The 19,678-nt window shown below is 34.4% G+C and overlaps 1 protein-coding gene across 1 annotated transcript; it reads right to left on the bottom strand.

Moving 5' to 3' along the window:
• Positions 1 to 6,944: 6,944 nt before the first annotated feature.
• Positions 6,945 to 18,755, bottom strand: LOC133183012 (chondroitin sulfate proteoglycan 4-like). The gene is made up of 4 exons (XM_061317921.1): positions 18,564 to 18,755; positions 11,586 to 15,961; positions 10,480 to 10,645; positions 6,945 to 9,747 (listed from the first exon to the last, which is right to left on the bottom strand). Exons 1-4 carry the CDS (start codon positions 18,622 to 18,624, stop codon positions 7,313 to 7,315), a joined length of 7,038 nt encoding a protein of 2,345 aa, XP_061173905.1. The 5' UTR covers positions 18,625 to 18,755; the 3' UTR covers positions 6,945 to 7,312.
• Positions 18,756 to 19,678: the final 923 nt, after the last annotated feature.

Genomic DNA, 19,678 nt, shown 5'->3' with positions numbered 1-19,678 from the left:
AATGTAAAACTTTGATTCCCAATTGTGGCCCCACCTTATCCCCAGGGGTCATGATTTGAACAATTTAGAATCTACACTACCCCAGGATGCTTCCACATATATTTCAGCTTTTCAGCTTTCTCTCCTAAATATTTCATTGTAAAAACTTGAATCCCTGTTGTGGCCCCACCCTACCCCTGAGGGCCATAATCTGAACAATTTAGAATCTACACTTCACTAGGATTCTTCCACATAAATTTCACTTTTCTGGCCCAGTTGTTCTTGAGAAGAAGCTGTTCAAAGATTTTTCTCATATATTTCAATGTAAAACTTTGATTCCCATGTTGTAGACCTGCCCTACCCCCGGGGGGTCATGATTTGAAAAATTTAGAATCTACACTTCCCTAGGATACTTGTACATAAATTTCAGCTTTTCTGGCCCAGTGATTTTTGAGAAGATTTTTTTATGACCCCTTCTTGATTATCTCCCCTTATAAGGGGACTTGGTCCTTCATTTTAAGAACTTAAAATACCCTTTACGTAAGGATGCTTTGTAGCAATTTTGGTTTAAATTGGCTCAATGGTTCTTTAGAAGAAGTTGAAAATGTGAAAAGTTTACAGACGGACTGACAGACGGATGGACGATGGACAACAGGTGATCAGAAAAGCTCACTTGAGATGAGCCTCCAAATCGAAAGAAATTGACTAATGTAATTATTTTCTGTTGATTGAATTCGTGTTGACAAGTAACATAAACATCAACATTTAGGAAAATCATCACTGTAGGGGATAAAACAATGACAACCAAATAAATTAATGCTTTAGAGTCTAAAAATAGGTGCTGAAGTGGATGAGGGTATTTTTTCCAGGATGACAGTTTTCGTCTTTTGTAGAGTTTATGTATATAGGTGTGGTACATTATTTTAACATGATATTTCTTGTCTGAAAGTGTCAGAATCTTTATTATAACATCTTTTTAAGTGCATTTAAAGAAGATTAAAAATTTTATTAATTTATTTTACATTCAACAAACCAGAAGACAATCCCCTTATAATGTAGATAACAGGCAGAAAAATACACTTTACACTGTTAACCTCGTTTCAATTCAGTATGTCAGCCCCCAATTAGTGAATGAATCTAACATTATTTAACTCTGGAAGAAAATCATCGTTGGTGTGTGTCATTGTATAATAATCAAGGAATTTGTATCGTTTTATTTAAAATCCATAATGTATATATTATTTATTGAAAATTTTGTTTAGTATGAGATGAGTATAAACAGTGTGCATAATCATCACTCATGACTGCAGGTGTAAAGTTCTCACTTCTTTGGTAAAACTGACAACCTTATACCATTTTGAAATTGTCATCTTTTGATATGAATCTGCTAGTACAGCAAAACTCGTTTAGTACGAGCACGGATATAGCTAATTCACGGACATAGCGATTTTTTCTTGGATCCCCGGCTATATAAATTTAACGAATTTCTTATACGGATATAACGAATTACGGATATAGCGAAGTAATTTCACAGGTCCCAGTGACTTCGTTATAACCGAGTTTTACTGTATAAATGTACTAAATAAGAGTGAAGATTTGCTGCTGTAAAAAAACTGATGGATTACCAGAGGTTTAACTCTTTCAAAAGATTATCATATATACCCTCAAGTTTAATTTGAGTGTGGAGGTTATATAATAATCACTTTGTCTAGGTTGACCTTGAACTTGACCCAAGGTCATTTATGCAAGTTTGTCACTGACAGAAAAGAAGTTTATAATTTGTGTCTCTGAGGGACCCAACCTTAACAGGTCCAGTCCAACGACTATTTCAAACTATATAGCCACTTATAGCTACTTAAGTATTTAAACCTACTCCAAGTAGCTATTTTTACCTTCTTTTTGCTTTACTTGCATTTTGTGGCCAAATGCAGGAACGGTGCAATATGGCGAGTACTAGATTTCTTAATACAGTCACACTGACAATGAATGTGACAAAAATTTTGTCCAAAAAATTATTGCTTTCTAATTTTGTTGTGCAATTGCACAAGATGATTAACACCAAGTTTGACATGTTTTAAATGTGTTTCTTAATCATCAATTAATTTTTTTTCCAAGACCGGTGAAAGTAGGTAGACGTAGCTTCATCAAGTAGGTTTAAATACATAGTCTTTGGACTAGACCTGCTTAACTTTCAATTGTTAAACATTGGAAGTTTGATCTTCACATAAAGATTACTAATATCTGAGGTCGTATCATTTCCTTGACCTGTGGTCATTTGGGTAAGTACAAAGTCACTGGGAGAAACCTGTTAAACACCTGGTTCTTAACTTTTTAGGTCACTCAGGTTACCAATTGCTCTCTGTTTCCTTCTGTCATTGTGCGATGTGTGTTAACATTTGAACATTTTTAGCTTCTTCTCTGGAACCGCTGAACCAATTTCAACCAATTTTCTTTACTCCTGGACACCAAGCAGTCAAACTTTTGGTGTGATTGAAATAAGCATTGAGTCCTCTACCAAAATTATGAATTTCATGGCCCCTTGGTCAAGGGTTCTGGTGTTAGGGTGGGGCTCTTTTGATTATAGTGAAAATGCATTAATTCTTTGAAAATATTCTTCTCTGCTCCTAGGTATTCTTTAAACAAACCAAGTGCATGGTTATAAGCAAGGGTGCCTCTTCCAAAATTGTGAAATTCATGGCCCCAGTGTCAGGGGTTCTGGTGAAATGTAGGGTGGCTCTATTGATATTTAGTGAAAAAAAAATAATATAAAAAAAAATTCTTTTCTGCTCCTTGTTATAAAGTAAAGAAACTAAGTGTATAGTTATGATGAGCAAGGGGGGGGGGGGCTCTTCCAAAATTGTGAGTTTCATGGCCCCTGGGTCAGATTTTCTGTTGGATGTGGCTCTATTGATAATATAGTGAAAATGCATTAATTCTATTAAATAATCCTGTCTGCTCCTTAATATTGAGCAGATATATGAAGTGCATAGTTATGATGAGCAAGGGTGCTTCTTACAATTTTTTTAAAAACTTGTTGTCCCATATCAGTTGTTTAGTAAGTACAGTAGTATTGAAAGCACTTGGTTATGATGTCTAAGTGTACCTGTACTTATATGTATTTATCTCACCAGACCCTTGAATGTTTCAGGCAGTGGAGTGGCCCATTAAACACCCAGAAGCCTTCCATCATATGGGTCTACCAAGCCCAAGAGGTGTTTTGTTGTATGGACCTCCAGGATGTTGTAAGACCACACTAGTCAAGGCAGTAGCCAGATCATCTAATGCCACTTTCCTGTCCATTAGCAGTGCCCAGCTGTTCTCACACTATGCTGGGGACTCAGAGAAACTCATCTCAGAGGTATTTTGAACTGGGAAGTTAGATGAGTTGTAGTAACTAGATCCTACAATTTCTCATCTCCTAGGAATGGTTGCCTTAGCTTTATCCTATCCTTAATGATGTTCAATGAATTATTACCTTATTCCAGAAGAAATCACTGTCAGTTGAAAAAACTTATCATCTGACATCATCAAGGGAGAGCACCTCAACACAGCCTTGTCTATAGTGAAGCTCTCAATCATCTCCTCTCTACTGACATAATACAAACACTGTACAAAGGAGAAAAAAAAACTTCTTGTGTTGTAAACATAAGGGCATGAAAGAATCTTTTCTATGTTCAATGAATTAAATTTTTATAATACACATAGATATTTATAAATTAAAACAAGTTGACGCAGAAGAACATAAACGAGTCATAAATGAGTCATTGGTGCCCATTACTTACATGTAGTTCAAGCGTGCTTAATAAGTTTTACTACCCCTGTAGTCATAGTGACATTAGTGTCCATCAAAGACCATCATTTTTCCTTAAAGAGTGTAGATTCTAGTTTTTTTTTTTTTCAAATTGTAGCCCCAGGAGCTAGGATGGGGCTGCAAAAAAAGGGTCAAAGTTCAACATGCAGACCTCCCAACAATGACAAAGTGTAAGCTCAGGTTAGCAAAATATGCCTGGTAACCAACTTTACTAAAGTACTTATTGCATTGGTAATTCAGTCTTATCTACAAAATAGAAGTAAAAAAAGAAGCTAATTGAAGATTTCAAAAGTTTATTATCAGGTGATAATGGTTATAACTTAATGAAATATAACAACAAGCATCATTATTATATACAATATGACAAATTGTATAGGGGCAAGGCAGAACAAAACAGTCAACAAGCATTATAACATCAAACTCAGCACCAACAGAAACCCTTCTCAGTCCTCTTGTACCAAAATGCATCAATATCTTATTGCCAATTTATTTTTTCAACATTTTCATACTTCCCAAGTTTTGTTGAGAGCAGTAAACAAACATATCAGATGGATTGGCACTAATTCATTATTTGGCTATTTTACATTATTGAAAACCTGACATAATCGATTTTGTACACAATACCATGATGTGTGCATCGTACATGTTCAACTTCTTTACAGTAAATATTTTCTGGTAAATCATGTGAATCAGATACATGGTATAAACACTCCAAACACAAAATCCTCTCTTGCCCTCTGTAAACCAACTTTCATTCATACCTAAGAATTTAAACATGGATACAACTGGCACAGGTCTTGAGAAAAAAAAGCTACTGTTATTATGGAATTGTTAGAAATGGGTTTCACATTTTCGATTCTTAAGAAAACTTCAGTTGTCACAAATAAAAGTTGGTTTACATTAGAAAAAAACCATTCTTGAAAACTGCTCTCTATTTCTACATAGAAAATCTGGATCTACAGATAAAGAATCTATTATTTACAAAAATCATGATTGCAAATTTCAGTATCAGTGAAATACTCTTGAGTATTGTACATTATCAGGTTGCCGCTGTAACCAGCTTTATACAAAATATCAAACATAGAGCTAGTTCACACTACCAAGTTAATCCGGATTAAGGAATTACTCAAGTAAATGTGGATTAAACTCATTACATCCACACTAAGTTAACCCAAACCAAATGTGGATTAATTCAATCAAAAATCATGACCTCATTATTTCACAAAACATGTAGTATAAAAATTAATAATCAGCAAAAAGAATTGAAGTGGGGACATGAATTAACAGACTAAACATTCTGGGTAATGTTAATTCTAGATTCTGTATTAACTTAGCCTATGATGGACTTGCCCTTAAACATCATTTACATTGATTAACTTAGATTACTTACACCGATTCTAAGGACTGGTCCACATGTACCGGGCATGTACTACAAAAGTGGCCAAGAGTAACTTGGCTTTATCTTGTTTAACTCACTTTGTATCCACATTGGGTTAAGTTAACCCACTTTTATGTGGGCTAACTTATCAAGAATCAATTATGATGTCATTATTTCACAGTTATACAAAATAGTAAAGTTGATTTGTCAGAATTGCAGTGTGAATATGTCATAAATTATATATGGGTTAATTTAAACTCTGATAAGTTGATTTGGATTAATTTACCCCACTGTGGACCAGCCGTAGGATAACATTTTTCATTTGGACATAGGCAGCACTATACAAATGGATAAAATAGATTGGAATAAATTACAATGTGTATCTTTGTTTTATACTGGAAATTGTGAGAAAAATCATTTCACAAAATTGAACCAACTGGCAATATAATTATCAATACAGCATCAATTGAAGAAATTAAAAAGTTTTTTTTTTAAAAATGCACATTTACCTACAAACTCATCTAACATTTGAGGGCCAGAAAATAAGTTGAATTAGCATTTAATTAGCAGCAAAGTGACTGATATGAAATACAATAATACCCTGTGAAACAAATCTCCCAGACTTAAGTCATTTAGGATGAAATAAAATTTGGTTTCAACATTTAAAAAAATCTCTGTTCAACACTCAATATGTCACAATGCAGAAAGAAATTTTAAGCTAATATTTGGCACAACACAAAAAGAAACATATTTAATATACAATATGGTATGCTACATGGATATATACCCAAGTTAAAAGTCAATGTGACATAACATGTACATGTATAGATAGATCATCATCAGCTAATACTAATATTATTTTGAATTTTGAAAAAAGTCAACTCCTATATCCATGACTAGAAACTAACAAAAATGTCCGAAATTGCTTCAATACATGTATCATAAGCATTTCTTTTTTTTTTTTTATCTCAATCATTTGAATCAAATTTCAAGCATAAAATCTTAACCCCCTTAGTTTAACAAAGTTGATGAAATTTGTTAAATACAAACCAACTGACTACTGTTAATTAATTTTTGGAAATTAAAATTGAGACAAATACACAATATCCAGGACTAAGAATGCGATAGTACTTAAATTTCAGTGGACAGATTGGTTTTATATGACTTAATGTACATCATGTAGAAAATTTTATCACAAAATTGATACATGTACACTGTATATCCAAAGAGATATTTTGGCCATAGAAAATACTGAAATTTTAGCCAAATTCAATTTAACTCCTACTTATACATTTAGTTTAACAATTATGCAAGTTACAACATAAGAATGGCACAATAAAATAAGTCATTTTAACTACATTGTATGTTCTTTGGTTTGAGATCTTTTTCAAACTTCTAATATGATATATTTCTAAGAAACAAGCTTTAGCTAAAAATTTCTTGATTTTATACACCATAGTATAAGGAATGTTTTTTTAAAGTTAAATTTTCACTGACCATTGACTTGATTGAAAAATCTTTAATGAAAAATAAAGCTTCTAAGTGTCTTCTATCAAAATGTCATGTATATAAACAAGAACAGAGAGCAAGTTCTGGGGATAAAGGAAAGCTAAAAGCACTCGAAAATCTAGATACAGTAAAACATCTTTTCACAATTAAATCAGAGTTAGTCTATAATGACAATTATTAATAGATACCATTATAAACACACTATGAAATTTCTTAAAATCAACAATGAAACAAATTCATATAACAGGAAATTAAATAATTAGACACATTTGCACTAGAATATTAAAAAGAAATAATTGATAAACATATTTGATAAATTGTAATACTTAAAACAACCTTTGAATTAAAAAAAAGATACATTTAAAGGCTTTATACTGAGAACTTTTTAAACCTAAAAGAAATTTACTAAATTTTACTTACATCTGAATTTTTTCCTTATAAAATGCCCATCTCTAATTCAGAACTTCCACAAAAGTTTTCAGCTTCCATAAATAGCAATAAGAAAATGAGTAATTTTTTTCATAATACCCGTTCTTCAAGCATATGCAAAAAATTCTAACGTTGAAAAAAAATTCTCAATATAAAGCAAAAAAAGTGCACTGATTGAAAAGTTCAAACAAGCACATATCACAGGACTAGACCCAGTACTGACTATCCTTCAACACAGGAGCTGTGGTTCGACAATACTGTAAAAGTTCAGGATCATCCATCACCAACCAATCAAATAAGTCCACACTTGATCGAGAGACTATGGAATCCCTTAAATTGAGGTCACCCAGGGGCGTGACCTTGCACTCTGGGACTGTAGCACTAACTTCTGTTTGGTTCAGGGAAGTTGCTCCAACATTACTGTACTCATGAGAATCTGAAATACTGTCTTCAGAGATATTTCTTCTAACCACAGGGACATTGTAGTAATTGTGGTGTTCATACACTAAAGAATGCTCATCATCTGATGCATTTTCGTTCGGTTCAATGTGAACATGTGGTTGATTTAGTGGAATAGGACCAGATATTTCTGGTCGTAACCGGTTTTTATGCATGTCTGAAGGGGGAGTGTAGTTTTGATATCTTCGTTTTCTCCACAAAAGATACACTATTATCACTCCTAAAATTACAACCACACATAGAGGAATGAGAATGGCTAGAATGATCACAAAATCATTTCTAACACTAGGGCTCACTACTTCACGAGTTCCAACACCATCCACATTTGAACCATTAATTCCACTACTATGTGGAAGATTAAACACTAGATGACCCAGTGCTGGCTGGACTCCTTTGGCGGTCAGCAAGTAGGTCATCCTATCCTCCGATTGTCCACGAACAGGTCGGTTGAAAATATAGAAGATTCTTCGGTGTTCAATGTCTCTGTGGGTAAACTCCTCCACTGGCATGTACCCTGCTTGTACATCCCTCTTTCTACGAACAACACTTACAATGATGCCATATTTTGGCTGGTGTATAATTTTGTAATGTGGAATACTACCTGTTACATTTGCTAGTCCACTTGCATCAAGACTATGCAATGTTATAGCTGTTTGGTTCCCTTTGGACAGCTGTACTGGATTTTGCTTTACAAATGGTTTTACAGATATGGAGATCAGTTTGTTTCTCCATATGAATTCGGATCCTTGGTAGGAAATGTCACAGAAAAATCTGTCATTTGGGAAGTTGAGATCATTCTGGACGTACATGACTTCATGGTCATTATCAATATCCTGCTGTGTAAATGTGGTCACCGGATAAGTTTTCACATAGATCTGTCCATGAGTTGGAGGCCTAGTAATGGTATACACTATTTTCTCTCTCTCTCCATTGGTTCTAATATCTAACTGACTTCTGGTAATGTACACAGATGTTGAAGCTTGAGGAATGTTAATTGTTGCATTGATAATGATTTCCAAAGTCAAGGACACAACACTCACTGCTACAGTCACAGACTTCCTGGGGAATTTCCCATCAGTTATATTTAGCTCAAGGAAAGATGGAAGGGGTGGTCCTCTCTGAGTGAAAATAATATCACCATCATCTACATCTTTTTGGGTGAAGGTTTTAATCAATCTCTGGGGGTCAGCTCGGAATGATAAAATCCCATTGTTTGGTTGAGTTTGGACTTCATACCAGAGTCTTTCAGGTGGAGAGTCTTTATCTATCATTCTGAGAACTCTGGCATCCACAACTGTACTAGCTCCTTCTGTAACTTCTAGCACCGGATTGTCTGGTACAAAATAAAATGGTTCATCATTCACTGGGTTAATCTCGATGGAAAATGTTTCCTCCAGAATCTGCATTTCTTCACTTGATCCATATTTAATGTCCAAATACACTAGAAAACTGAAACTATCATTTCTGCTCTCTGAATCGTCATGGTGGTAGATGATTCTGTCTGAGTTGATGTATTCCTGGGTAAAATTGCTGCCTTCTCTCAAAGCACTCCCTCCTCTCCAGGCCAGAATGCCATGTTTAGGAACCGCCACTAAAGAGTACATAGCAGTCACAACCTTACCAGAGGCTTCCAGCTGTCTCACATAAGTGGAAATATCCAGGTTTGACTTCGACAGAATTGTTTGGTCCCCTTCAGCCAAAGTCAGTTTCCGCACACGGATTTTGCCTTGGTTGCTCTGACTGCTGTAGGATATGGCAATGTTAAACACCTGGTTCTTAACAGTCTCTGCATACACTGTATTCACTTCAAAAACAAATTTGTCTGTGTCCTCAATGGAGAGCATGAAGCTTTCATGCTGATAATAAATCTGTCCATCATTAATGTCTTTCTGGGTAAAAGAGACAACTGGTACAACACGATGGTTAATCCTGGTGATGAGGCGACCTTTTTCTGGTTTCACCGGCACATGGTAGGTAATGTCCTTGGTCTGGTTTGGGTTGTTGGTTCTGCTGAGGAGATGTTCAGGGGTGATCCTCTGGATCTGTTCTGGGTAAACCTGTAGCTGTTTATTGTTAATGATTGTGAGCACCAGTTTTCTAGCTTTGATAAGGAACTGCATTCGGTTGGCATTGCTGTTCTGACCATCACTAAGGTGGTACCAGAAACTACCAGAATCACCACCTGCAACCATATGAAGAAACATTAATATATCCATATACTTTAATCAAGCTTTTCTTATACTGTCAATTCTTGCTGACGATTGTTAGCTAAAAGTCTTTGATGAGAAGTAGCTCTACTGAATTGTTCTTATGATAGTGGAAGAGAAACTTGGACATTTTCAACAATTTGAAAATTATGTATCCAGATATTTTCTAAATTTCTAACAAGTTTTATTGACATCAAACCAAAATAATGGAAAACAGCTTAAAATTAAGTACTTTGCATTTGCTGAAAAATTTTTAATCCAAATTTTGCTACTTTTGAATTCATTCATCAATTATTATGTGTAACTACATTTAAAATAAACATACTTGTCTTTGTGACATGATTTACTTGAATGCTTCACCTATGAACCTCAAGGAATTTATACAGGGTAAACTCATTATCATATGAAGTAGAAACCATGGTTTAAAAATCATTAGAAGTAATGTTTTCTCATATTGATTCAATTTTTGCTCCAGCTGAGAATCCACAAAATATGAAAATGTACAAAAGGCAGTCACCCTTCCCGTCACAGTCACTGAGTCGGATCAAAATACAATAGTCATGTCTGAGATCCTCTAATTTAGGAAAACATTATCATGAATATTTCACTATTTTATTTTACAGTAAAGTGAAGGGATTGGTAGACATATCACGTTTTAAGACGTCAATTTCATTTGTTGAGAACAGACGAGAATCATTGATTCATACCTTCATGTACGAACACCACCTGGCCGGCATTGACACTCTGTTGGGTAAATCTTGTGATGTCTTTAAATGTATTGTTGAGGAATGCAACCCTTCCATTTGTAGGTTTGGTAACGGAGTACCACACACCTTCTTCAGGTGTGTCTGGGTCTTCAGCATACAAGATGTCCTACAAAATTGTCAGTAAAAGCTGTCTTAACCAATTAAGTTTAAAACTGTGCAAAGTTATAAGGTTGGCTGGGAAATACCTGTAGCTAAATAAATTTGAAATATGAAAATATAAACTATGAAAATATTGTTTTAATACTGAAAGACACCAGGATTATCTTTAAAAAACCCCCCAAAAAACAACAACAAAAAAAACATTGGTTGAAATTCCCACTGATAAATAATAACTACTGTCCAGATAAATATTCCCAATTTTAACAAAAGTGGAAAATTCTGGGAAGTATTATTTCTTGTTACATTACATTTAACATTGAAATATTATATTTATTTTGAAAAATTTTGAACCTATATAATTTTAAAATAAACTATTGTGAACAGTATTACATACCACAAATGTTAAGAAAACATATTTTTGTATACTTTGAATACACATTTTGTGCTTTTGAAAATCCCAAGCATGTCCGCTAGTATGGAAAATATAAGAATTTCCCACTTATTCATGGCTGTAGGAACCGGAAAGGTGGGGGGGGGGGGGGCTGTGAATAATTTTGCCGATATATAGATTACTACATTATAGAAAACAGATACTATATGCTTGTGCCCCCTCAATAAAAACCTCTGATGACCTTTTTCTTTTCTTTTTTTGCTTGTCAAGAAATTTTTGGTAGTTGATAGTGCCCCCTCAACTGAAAATGTATGGCTATGCCCCCTCCCCCCCCCCCCCCCCCCCCCAACTGAAATTGCTTCCTACGGGTCTGTTATGCCAATCTTAAAAATCATTGCTCTTTAAAAGTAAATGTATTGAGAATGAGTTTAATCCATAAAACATTATAACATATACCTACTCGTAGTATAATTTTGCAAAAAAAATTATGACTTTATAATAAGCATTCACTTTAAACTACGTTGTAAACATGTACTCTACTGGTTAATAAAATTACCTTAGAAATTAAAGCCATGGAGCTCTGCCACAGTGTCAGGCCTTTGTTTGTGATGACCTGTGGGGCTTCATCGTTCACAGCCTCGATGTGGATGTACAAATGCTGGTCATCTGTTTCCTCTTTACCCCCCATCTGACCTTTGATGATCATTTCATCAAACTCTGAGTCACTTCCATCATGTACATAATAAACCCTTCCTTGCCTCAAGTCATCCATTGTAAAAGAGGACAGTGCCTCATTTCTTTTTTCGATTAATTCTAAATGGCCATGCCTTGGCTGTCTCACCACATGGAAGACAACAGTCTGGTTTGTTGGTGATGTGAATTTTAAAACAATATCAGCTGGTGATAAAGGTTTCTTTCCTCCTTCTCTGATAGAGAGGTTCCTGGTTTCAATATCTAATGGTGGTGGTAAGACCTCAATGCCAAAGGTCAGTCCACGTAACCTTTGACCTGTTACTCCATCTGCCACGTCAAATGTGAAGAAGTCTGTTCTGTGTCCTTTCTGCGTATGTCGGTAGGAGACCACTCCAGAGTTGATGTCCCACTGGGTGAAGCTATTCTGCTGTCTACTTCCAGATCTGTATGTAACATAAATTGTTCCATATCTTGGTCTGTTCTGGATGGTGTACACAATGGATGATGGTTGTGACAGTGAACTAAAGACTTCTAGATGAGATTTACTGATGACAATACTTTTCAGACTTTGAACTTGAAGAACATTGTTATTGATAACTCTTGGGATCTGTGATGGGGTACCTTGCAAAATATGAATCCTGAACTGGTCTTGTGTCCTGGCTTCCCCAGCAACAACAGCAAACTTAAAATAATCCTGACCCATTCCTCCATGTGTGTGACTATATTTCACTGAGCCGTCCATTAAGTCCTTTAAGGTAAATTGAGTCAGAGTTTGTCCATTTATTTTCAAGTTGCCACGTAATGGCTCCTCTATCATTACAAATGTTATCTCCTCTGGTTTCACATTCACATTGGTTTCAATACTTAGATTATAAGTACTAATGTTAACATCTTCTCCAACCTGAACATACACACCAGTGTTATTTTGGATTGCAATATAAGGACTCCCTGCTTGTATGCTAAACAGAAAATGTTCAATGTAATTCCCATCATAAACTTTCATCAACACCTTGCTATTTTCTAATCCATGATGGCGAAATTTGATTTTTCCTTCAACAATATCTCCTTGAGTAAAGCTTAAAACAGCCTTCCCATCCTCACTATTAAAAATTTCACCATTTGGAATTTTCTCTCTTTCATATCTTAAATCCATGGAATTATAATCCATATCTGGATCAGAAAAACTGAGATCATCCACTGTAATTAGTCTTTCCTTGTTAGATACCACCCTGAAAGGTTTATCCACTTCTCTTTTTGGTGGATTATCATTTCTCATGACTATGCGGATGTGGAATCTTCCACTAAATTCTTGCACTTTGGCTGGGAATGAAGTTGCTGAAGTAAGGATTGGAGACGCAACAAAAGCAAAGCTGTCTCTATCATTCTCTGTATCATCATGTTCATACACAAGTCTATCATTTTTAATGTCTGCATTAGAAAATCTTGCAATTTCATTTTTTCTTAGTTGTACAAGCCCCTTGTATCCATTCTTTAATTTCAAAGTCCCATGTTTTGGAAAATCCACAACATCGAATTCAAAATTTTGATAGTCATCTGTTTCCAGGTACAAAAAATCTTTTGTTATCACTGCTTCTTTCCCTTCTAGAACTGTATCCAGCAAATTGTTAGTTAAGCGCACTTGAGTCTGGCGAGGAATAAATTCCACATTAAGTCGCATCAGCTTGGGAACGGCTGGTGGAGCTGTAACTCTAAAATCGATGAAGTCCGTTGTTTTCTCGTAAGTCATGCGGTGCAGTCGATAAACAATATATCCACTGTTCACATCCTCCTGGCTAAAGATATCACTGCCTGACAGTGGAGTCATCTCGGTAATTAATTCTTCTGAAATGTTGCTGTGATGTATGCGATAAATATTTCCTCTATGTGGTCTTCTCAAAATGGAAAATTTAATGCTTTTGGACTCGTACCATTGGTCATTTGTTTTAGCTTGTAACTCATCTTTTGAGATAATTTTGAATTGATTCTGTTGGAGTGTCACTTTATTGATGCCAACAATATCAATTCTAAGTCGATCTACTAAAACGTACACAAGGCCTTTTATGGTAGTGTTTAGCATAGAGATTTCTATTGAAAATCTGTCATACTGTACGAGGTACTGTTTGTCTCTATTTATGTATCGTATCTGATTGTTATCAATATGGCGCTGGGCAAAGGTGTCCACACTTTGCCAAGAATCATTAGAATACATCCTTCTCTGAATTTCTCCAAATTCTGGAGGAGTGGTGATTCGGTACCTGATTTCCAACCCTTGGGTTGGTACATTATTGGTGACCAACAGATTCTTCTTACTAATTACAACATGGCTGCCTTGTGTGACTCTAATGCCTGTGTTGTTAAGGTGAAGAGAAACAGACACTGCATTAATATTTAACCTTTTTGAATACCCACCAATGGTCAGCAAGCAGGATGATGAATCTGGGCCAGATGAAAACCAGATCTTGCCATCTAAAATTTCTTGATATGTGAATTTTGTTCTGTCTTGGGTAGGTTTATCCAAAGCCATAAAGTGACCAGAAGACTTGCCAGGTGTTCTTGAGGTACACACTGTTGATATCTGAGAACTGGTTGGTGAAGAGTCTGGATCGATGACTTCAATAATAGATTTAGTTATCCTCAGCTTAGTGTCTTTAGCCATTGTTAATGACACTTCGTTCTGAGTGCTGTTAAGTAAGTTTAATTTTGGCTTATCATCCACTGGCTCTATGTAGAATGGTAACAAGAAAGTATATGATTTCTGCATTTCTGCGACATCACTGTAAGTGTCCGTGGCTATTTTCATATTGAGGGTTACTTCATCTCTTGTGGTCTCTGATCCATCATGAACATAGCTCACTTTTCTCCCCTGTAAATCCAAAAGTGTAAAAACATCCCTGTTTCTTCTTCTTCTACCAAGATCAATTAAGAGATGTCCATGTTTTGGAAATCGCATCAAATCAAATTGAATTGCTGACTCTCTAATTTTAAGTTCCTTGTAATCCACTAGAACATAAATATTGTCAGTGGTAATTAGCTTTTCTGCTCCTTCTTTGAGTGTCACCCCTCTGACTTCAACATACTGGTCTTCGTAAACTGGTGTGGAATTATGGGAACTGAATGTTGATTTGGTGGTTGTAGTTTGACAGTTTTCAGTGCATTCTGACACGTTTCCACAGTCTGTATTAAGATCATGGCTAAGTTGCATTTGTTGAAATCCATACAATTTTGAATTTATAGATAAATTTTTCAAACATCCAATATAATGCCCTTGACCTGCAGTTTTTGAAAGCGATTCGATGTTTTTATCCACAGCATGAGCTAACACATGAGATGTAAGCCCTCCCAAGAAAAAATGCCCAGAAAATTCAAAATTACTTCTGCTTGTATCATCAAACATTGCTGATTGTTCAGTTTTATCCACAATAAATCTCACCTCTTTGTCTTTACACTGTATGATCAGTAAATGCCATTTTCCATCACTGATGATCAAATCTGAATTCATCACAACATTGTCACCCCCTTTGTTCAAAGTAAGTTTAAGCTTCTTTGATATTATTTCAACAGCCAACAAATCTTTATTGTTTTTCCTTGCAAGGTTGAATAATAAAAGTGAATTTTCGGTCCAAGTTTTAAACTGTACAGAAATGGATCCTGTGTTTGTGAATGGTAGGTGATGAAATGCAGCAAAAGACACATTAGAATGAAAATTGATTGGTAAGGATGACTTGGCTTTAATTTCCATGGCACAGTCCCAGGACATGTGATGCACTGCCCCTGAATTGTTCAATTTTTGGGCATTGCTTATAATATCATACTTGCTAAACTCCACATCTCCCAAGCAACCACGAAAATATGTCCATTTTTTCGAAAAACTTGTGGTCTTCTGCATTCCACCAACAAAGACTTCATTTTCATTCAGCTCATGGAACTTTCCTGGTATGCTAATCTGACTCTCCAAAGCATCAAAAGTAACTGTTAAATACTGTGTATTTTGCTGGATTACAAGGTGATGCCAGTTCCCATCATTCTTTGTTTGTTGGGATTTCCAGGTCAGTGATCCAGATCCAAAATCTCCTTCAATCTGGACATGACCATCCTGTAGATAAAGGTATAGGTAATCTGTGGATCCCCGAGCCAAAAACAAAAGACCATGTGACTGCCAGGTCAAAAATCGAAGTTTCAGCTCCACCTCTCTACTGTTTACAAATGGAAGGTTTAAGTAACTGTCTCCAAAGAATGAAGCTGAAAGAAATAATAAGTCTTTGAATGAAAATTATATGAATTTACATGTTCAGATGATAGCATATTGCTCCACTTATCTAATATTCCACTACAGGTTATAAAATAAGATGCATATTTAACAACAACAACCCTTTGCACATCAGAGGTTTTTTTTATCTATAGGCAAACCATTGTTAGTTCACAAGGGACAACTTTTCTATAAATGTATCAGCATCTATGTATGTGACGTGATTAAATATTGATATGTAACTTTTTATGAAAATCCTAGTTCAAAATAAGATATGAATTTATGCTAAAGCTTGATATAATGGCAATGAAGAATAATTTTTCCCATTGTCAGGGTGGGGCATCATGATGACATTCTAAACTCTCTGAATTGCTCATATAGTATATGTGTAGACAAGAATTATCTGCCTCTATATATTTTGCTATATTTTGCTATATTCCCATACATGGAGTGAATTACATCATTAAACAGAGTCCATAGGAAAGAATAATGTTCTATCTAATACAGTAAAACATTCAAGACTTACTATATCAGGGGCCATTTTGGTATTAACTGCAATTAAGTGATCTATTGGAATAGGTGATATCACTTATTACAGTAAGCGATATCACTTATTCATCTATTGAATTGTGATATCACCTACTCAATAGGTGATATTACCTTTTTGAATAAATGATGTCAACTATTTGATTTGATTTTGTGATGTCACTTATCTAAATTTGTGATATCACCATTTTGGTATTTCCTGCCATTAAGTGATATCACCTATTCGATTAGGTGATATCATATATTCCAGTAGGTGATATCACCTACTATATCACTTATTCAGCTAATGCCTATTCTGCATCATTTTGAATTGTGATAATACCTATTCGAATTTGAATAGGTGACATCAACTATTGGATTTGAATTGGTGATATCACCTATTCAAATAGGTAATATCACTCATTCAAGTCAAATGGGTGATATCACCTATTGGAATAGTTGTTAACACTTTGAGTATAATATCATTTTGAATATACATGTAATAGGTACAATCACTTATTCGAAAAAGGTGATATTACCTTTTCAAACTACCAGGTATGTATGAAATAACAAATGCTCCCAAGATTATACATTTACTGCATACATTAACTCTATATTGGAGGTAAAAAATTCAATCTCTTTGTACATTAATAACAGAGAGAAAGTATCAATAAATATAGCAAAACTGATAGCAAGTAAAATGTATATAACTTCCCGGGGAATGATAACATTTTTTAAAATTGTCTCAGACTAAAACACAGGGGAACAGTCTGAATTTGCTTAGCATCAGTCGAAATCATATGTAAAATCAGATTGTTCTATGGACCCATTTTTGTGTATATATAACAAGAACAGTGCCCTCCACACACACACCCTCCTTTGTGCCAAAAAGGAGATCTCAGAAAACCTTCAAATTATCTGATCAATCAATACCAATATAGTAAAGGATATGGCTCAAAATAAGTTCAACAGGTCCAGAGAATCTTTTGTCTTTTTAAAAAAGTTTGTTTAAGAGTAACAAAATCAATATCATCATTTTTGAATCAATGCTAAGAAAGTAAAATTATTCTTCACAAGCCTTTTGAAATTTCATCCTTTACGTGCATTGAAGCTAGATTGTCTTGAAGAAAGAAATGCAAACAGGTGATATCACTTATTTGTGTAAATGAATAGGTGATATCACCTATTCAAATAGGTGATATAAATTTTTCAATCTGAAAGGTGATATTCCCTATTCAAATAGGTGATTTCACGTACTTATTGCAAATACCTATATAAATGAGTGATATCACCTAACTGAATAGGTGATATCACCTATTAAATTTGAATGAGTGATATCACTTGTTTGAATAGGTCATATCACCTGTTCAAATCATAGGCACTCCCCAGCTTAATTGTTGAAAAAAATATATATATATCTACTATACTATTAACATTATGTTAATAGTATAGTAGATATATATATATTTTTCAACAATTAAGCTGGGGAGTGTCTATGGTTCAAATAGGTAATATCACTAGACAAATACCAAAACGGCACCTAATACTTACAAGAAAATGCCTGGAACAAAGAGTTTTTATTTGTTAAAATGTATTTCATTAATATATCTGTTTACAATTATGTTTTAGAATTAAAGCAAATAAAAATCACTCCCTTGAAGTGTGAATTCACTGTAAATAATTACTACTACTTAAGATAAATGTTGGTCTATGTAGCTGTAGCTACTGAAATGAATAAGTGTTATTGTGTATGCAAAAACAAGTTCAAGGTAGAATAAAATTTTAAAAAAAAATCTACTGATGGCATTCTAAAAGATAACGTTGCTGAGTTCTACGATCCAAATAGGCTGACATGAACAAAGATGACTGTCCAGGTCATTTATTATTTGGATATTTTTGACACACAAATAATGAATAGCATGAACAGATAAACACTAAGTTACAATAAAATTCTACAATTATTAAAGAAAATTGAAATATTTATACAGGTTAATTGTAGCCATAAGCAAAAATAAAAAAGTGTACGTCAAAAACAATAAAGATCTAATCAACTGATAAAGAACATCGCACCTGCTCTGAGCCTGTGTATACACATAAGTAACAACCAAGCGTAATAATACTGGACGTCCATTTTGGTATCATTTAACTTCAATAATTTTCTCCTCCCAATACAGCAACAGCAACGGTTTGCAACATTGCAAAAACATTGCAATTTTTCTGACTTTGTAGTAGTCCTACATTGTTTTCTATTTTTACGCAAGATAATGAGTATGTGCTATTTACAGGAAACAATAAGTTGAGAACGTAAAAATGTTTTTACGCAATACAGAGATTATAAATACATATAATGATAAATCTGTACCTTAAAAAGGTGCTTTCTTATTGTTTTATTTAAAAATTTTATTTTTAGTATGGTTCTGAAATTTACTAAATTCCATTTTTCATCCATAATATTTTACTGCAAATAGCATGACCAAAATTCATTTAAGAAAAAGATAGTTCGTACGTTTAATAAGTCTGATTGGTAAACTTTGACTTTGCGGACTTGATGTTGAAAAGGTTCCGTATCAGTGTCACGAATTAAACACAAATAAAACAATGTATAGTGATATCCTTCTCACAGTTATTTGTTTATATTTGATGTATTAATAACGGACTTCAGTTAAAAATGCTAGAATTTACGAAATAAAATGCTCTCTTTATTGTTTATAGAACTATCCATATGAAGCTTAAATGTGTTTTTTCCTCCACAAATTTGTCTTATATAAAACTGAAAAAAAATAAGAATGATAGTTAAACATGATAGTTGGTGTGGGTCACTTGGATGAAGCCTCAACTTCACATTTTGGATTACCAAAACATCAAATATAACCCGCGTCCAATTAATCTGTACTATCCTTAGAGACAATATCATACAAGAAACTTCAAAAGCCAGCAGAGGTTTATAGGTCTTCCATTGGAAGTTCTTTGCAAATATGGAAAGTCTATAAAATTTTAAAGTTTTATCTTGGCCTGATGCCGATCGGATGAGTAATGTTTGCTAAATCTCAAATTATTCTCTAGCAAGAAGCTAATTTCACTTCTAACCAAGCCATTGTACATTTTTGTAGTGGATAAATATTGACCTCTAACCTAAAGTTAACCTATGTCCAAGGATAGCTACATGTAGGTATGTAATGGAGGTG

This window comes from Saccostrea echinata, unplaced genomic scaffold (assembly GCF_033153115.1).
Source record: "Saccostrea echinata isolate AGI-Se365-2 ecotype Australia unplaced genomic scaffold, CSIRO_AGI_Sech_v1 ptg000009l, whole genome shotgun sequence".
Taxonomy (NCBI): Eukaryota; Metazoa; Mollusca; class Bivalvia; order Ostreida; family Ostreidae; genus Saccostrea; species Saccostrea echinata.
The sequence above is the reverse complement of the archived record's forward strand: the minus strand, read 5'-3'. Positions and strand labels throughout refer to the sequence as shown.

Excerpts from the sequence above, each read along its gene's own strand:
- LOC133183012 (XM_061317921.1), bottom strand. The coding sequence starts at position 18,624 with ATGGACGTCCAGTATTATTACGCTTGGTTGTTACTTATGTGTATACAC. Across the intron at positions 10,646-11,585 it reads CCATGGCTTTAATTTCTAAG|GACATCTTGTATGCTGAAGA; the intron begins GTAATTTTATTA and ends ACAATTTTGTAG. Across the intron at positions 9,748-10,479 it reads GGTGGTGTTCGTACATGAAG|GTGGTGATTCTGGTAGTTTC; the intron begins GTATGAATCAAT and ends ATATGGTTGCAG.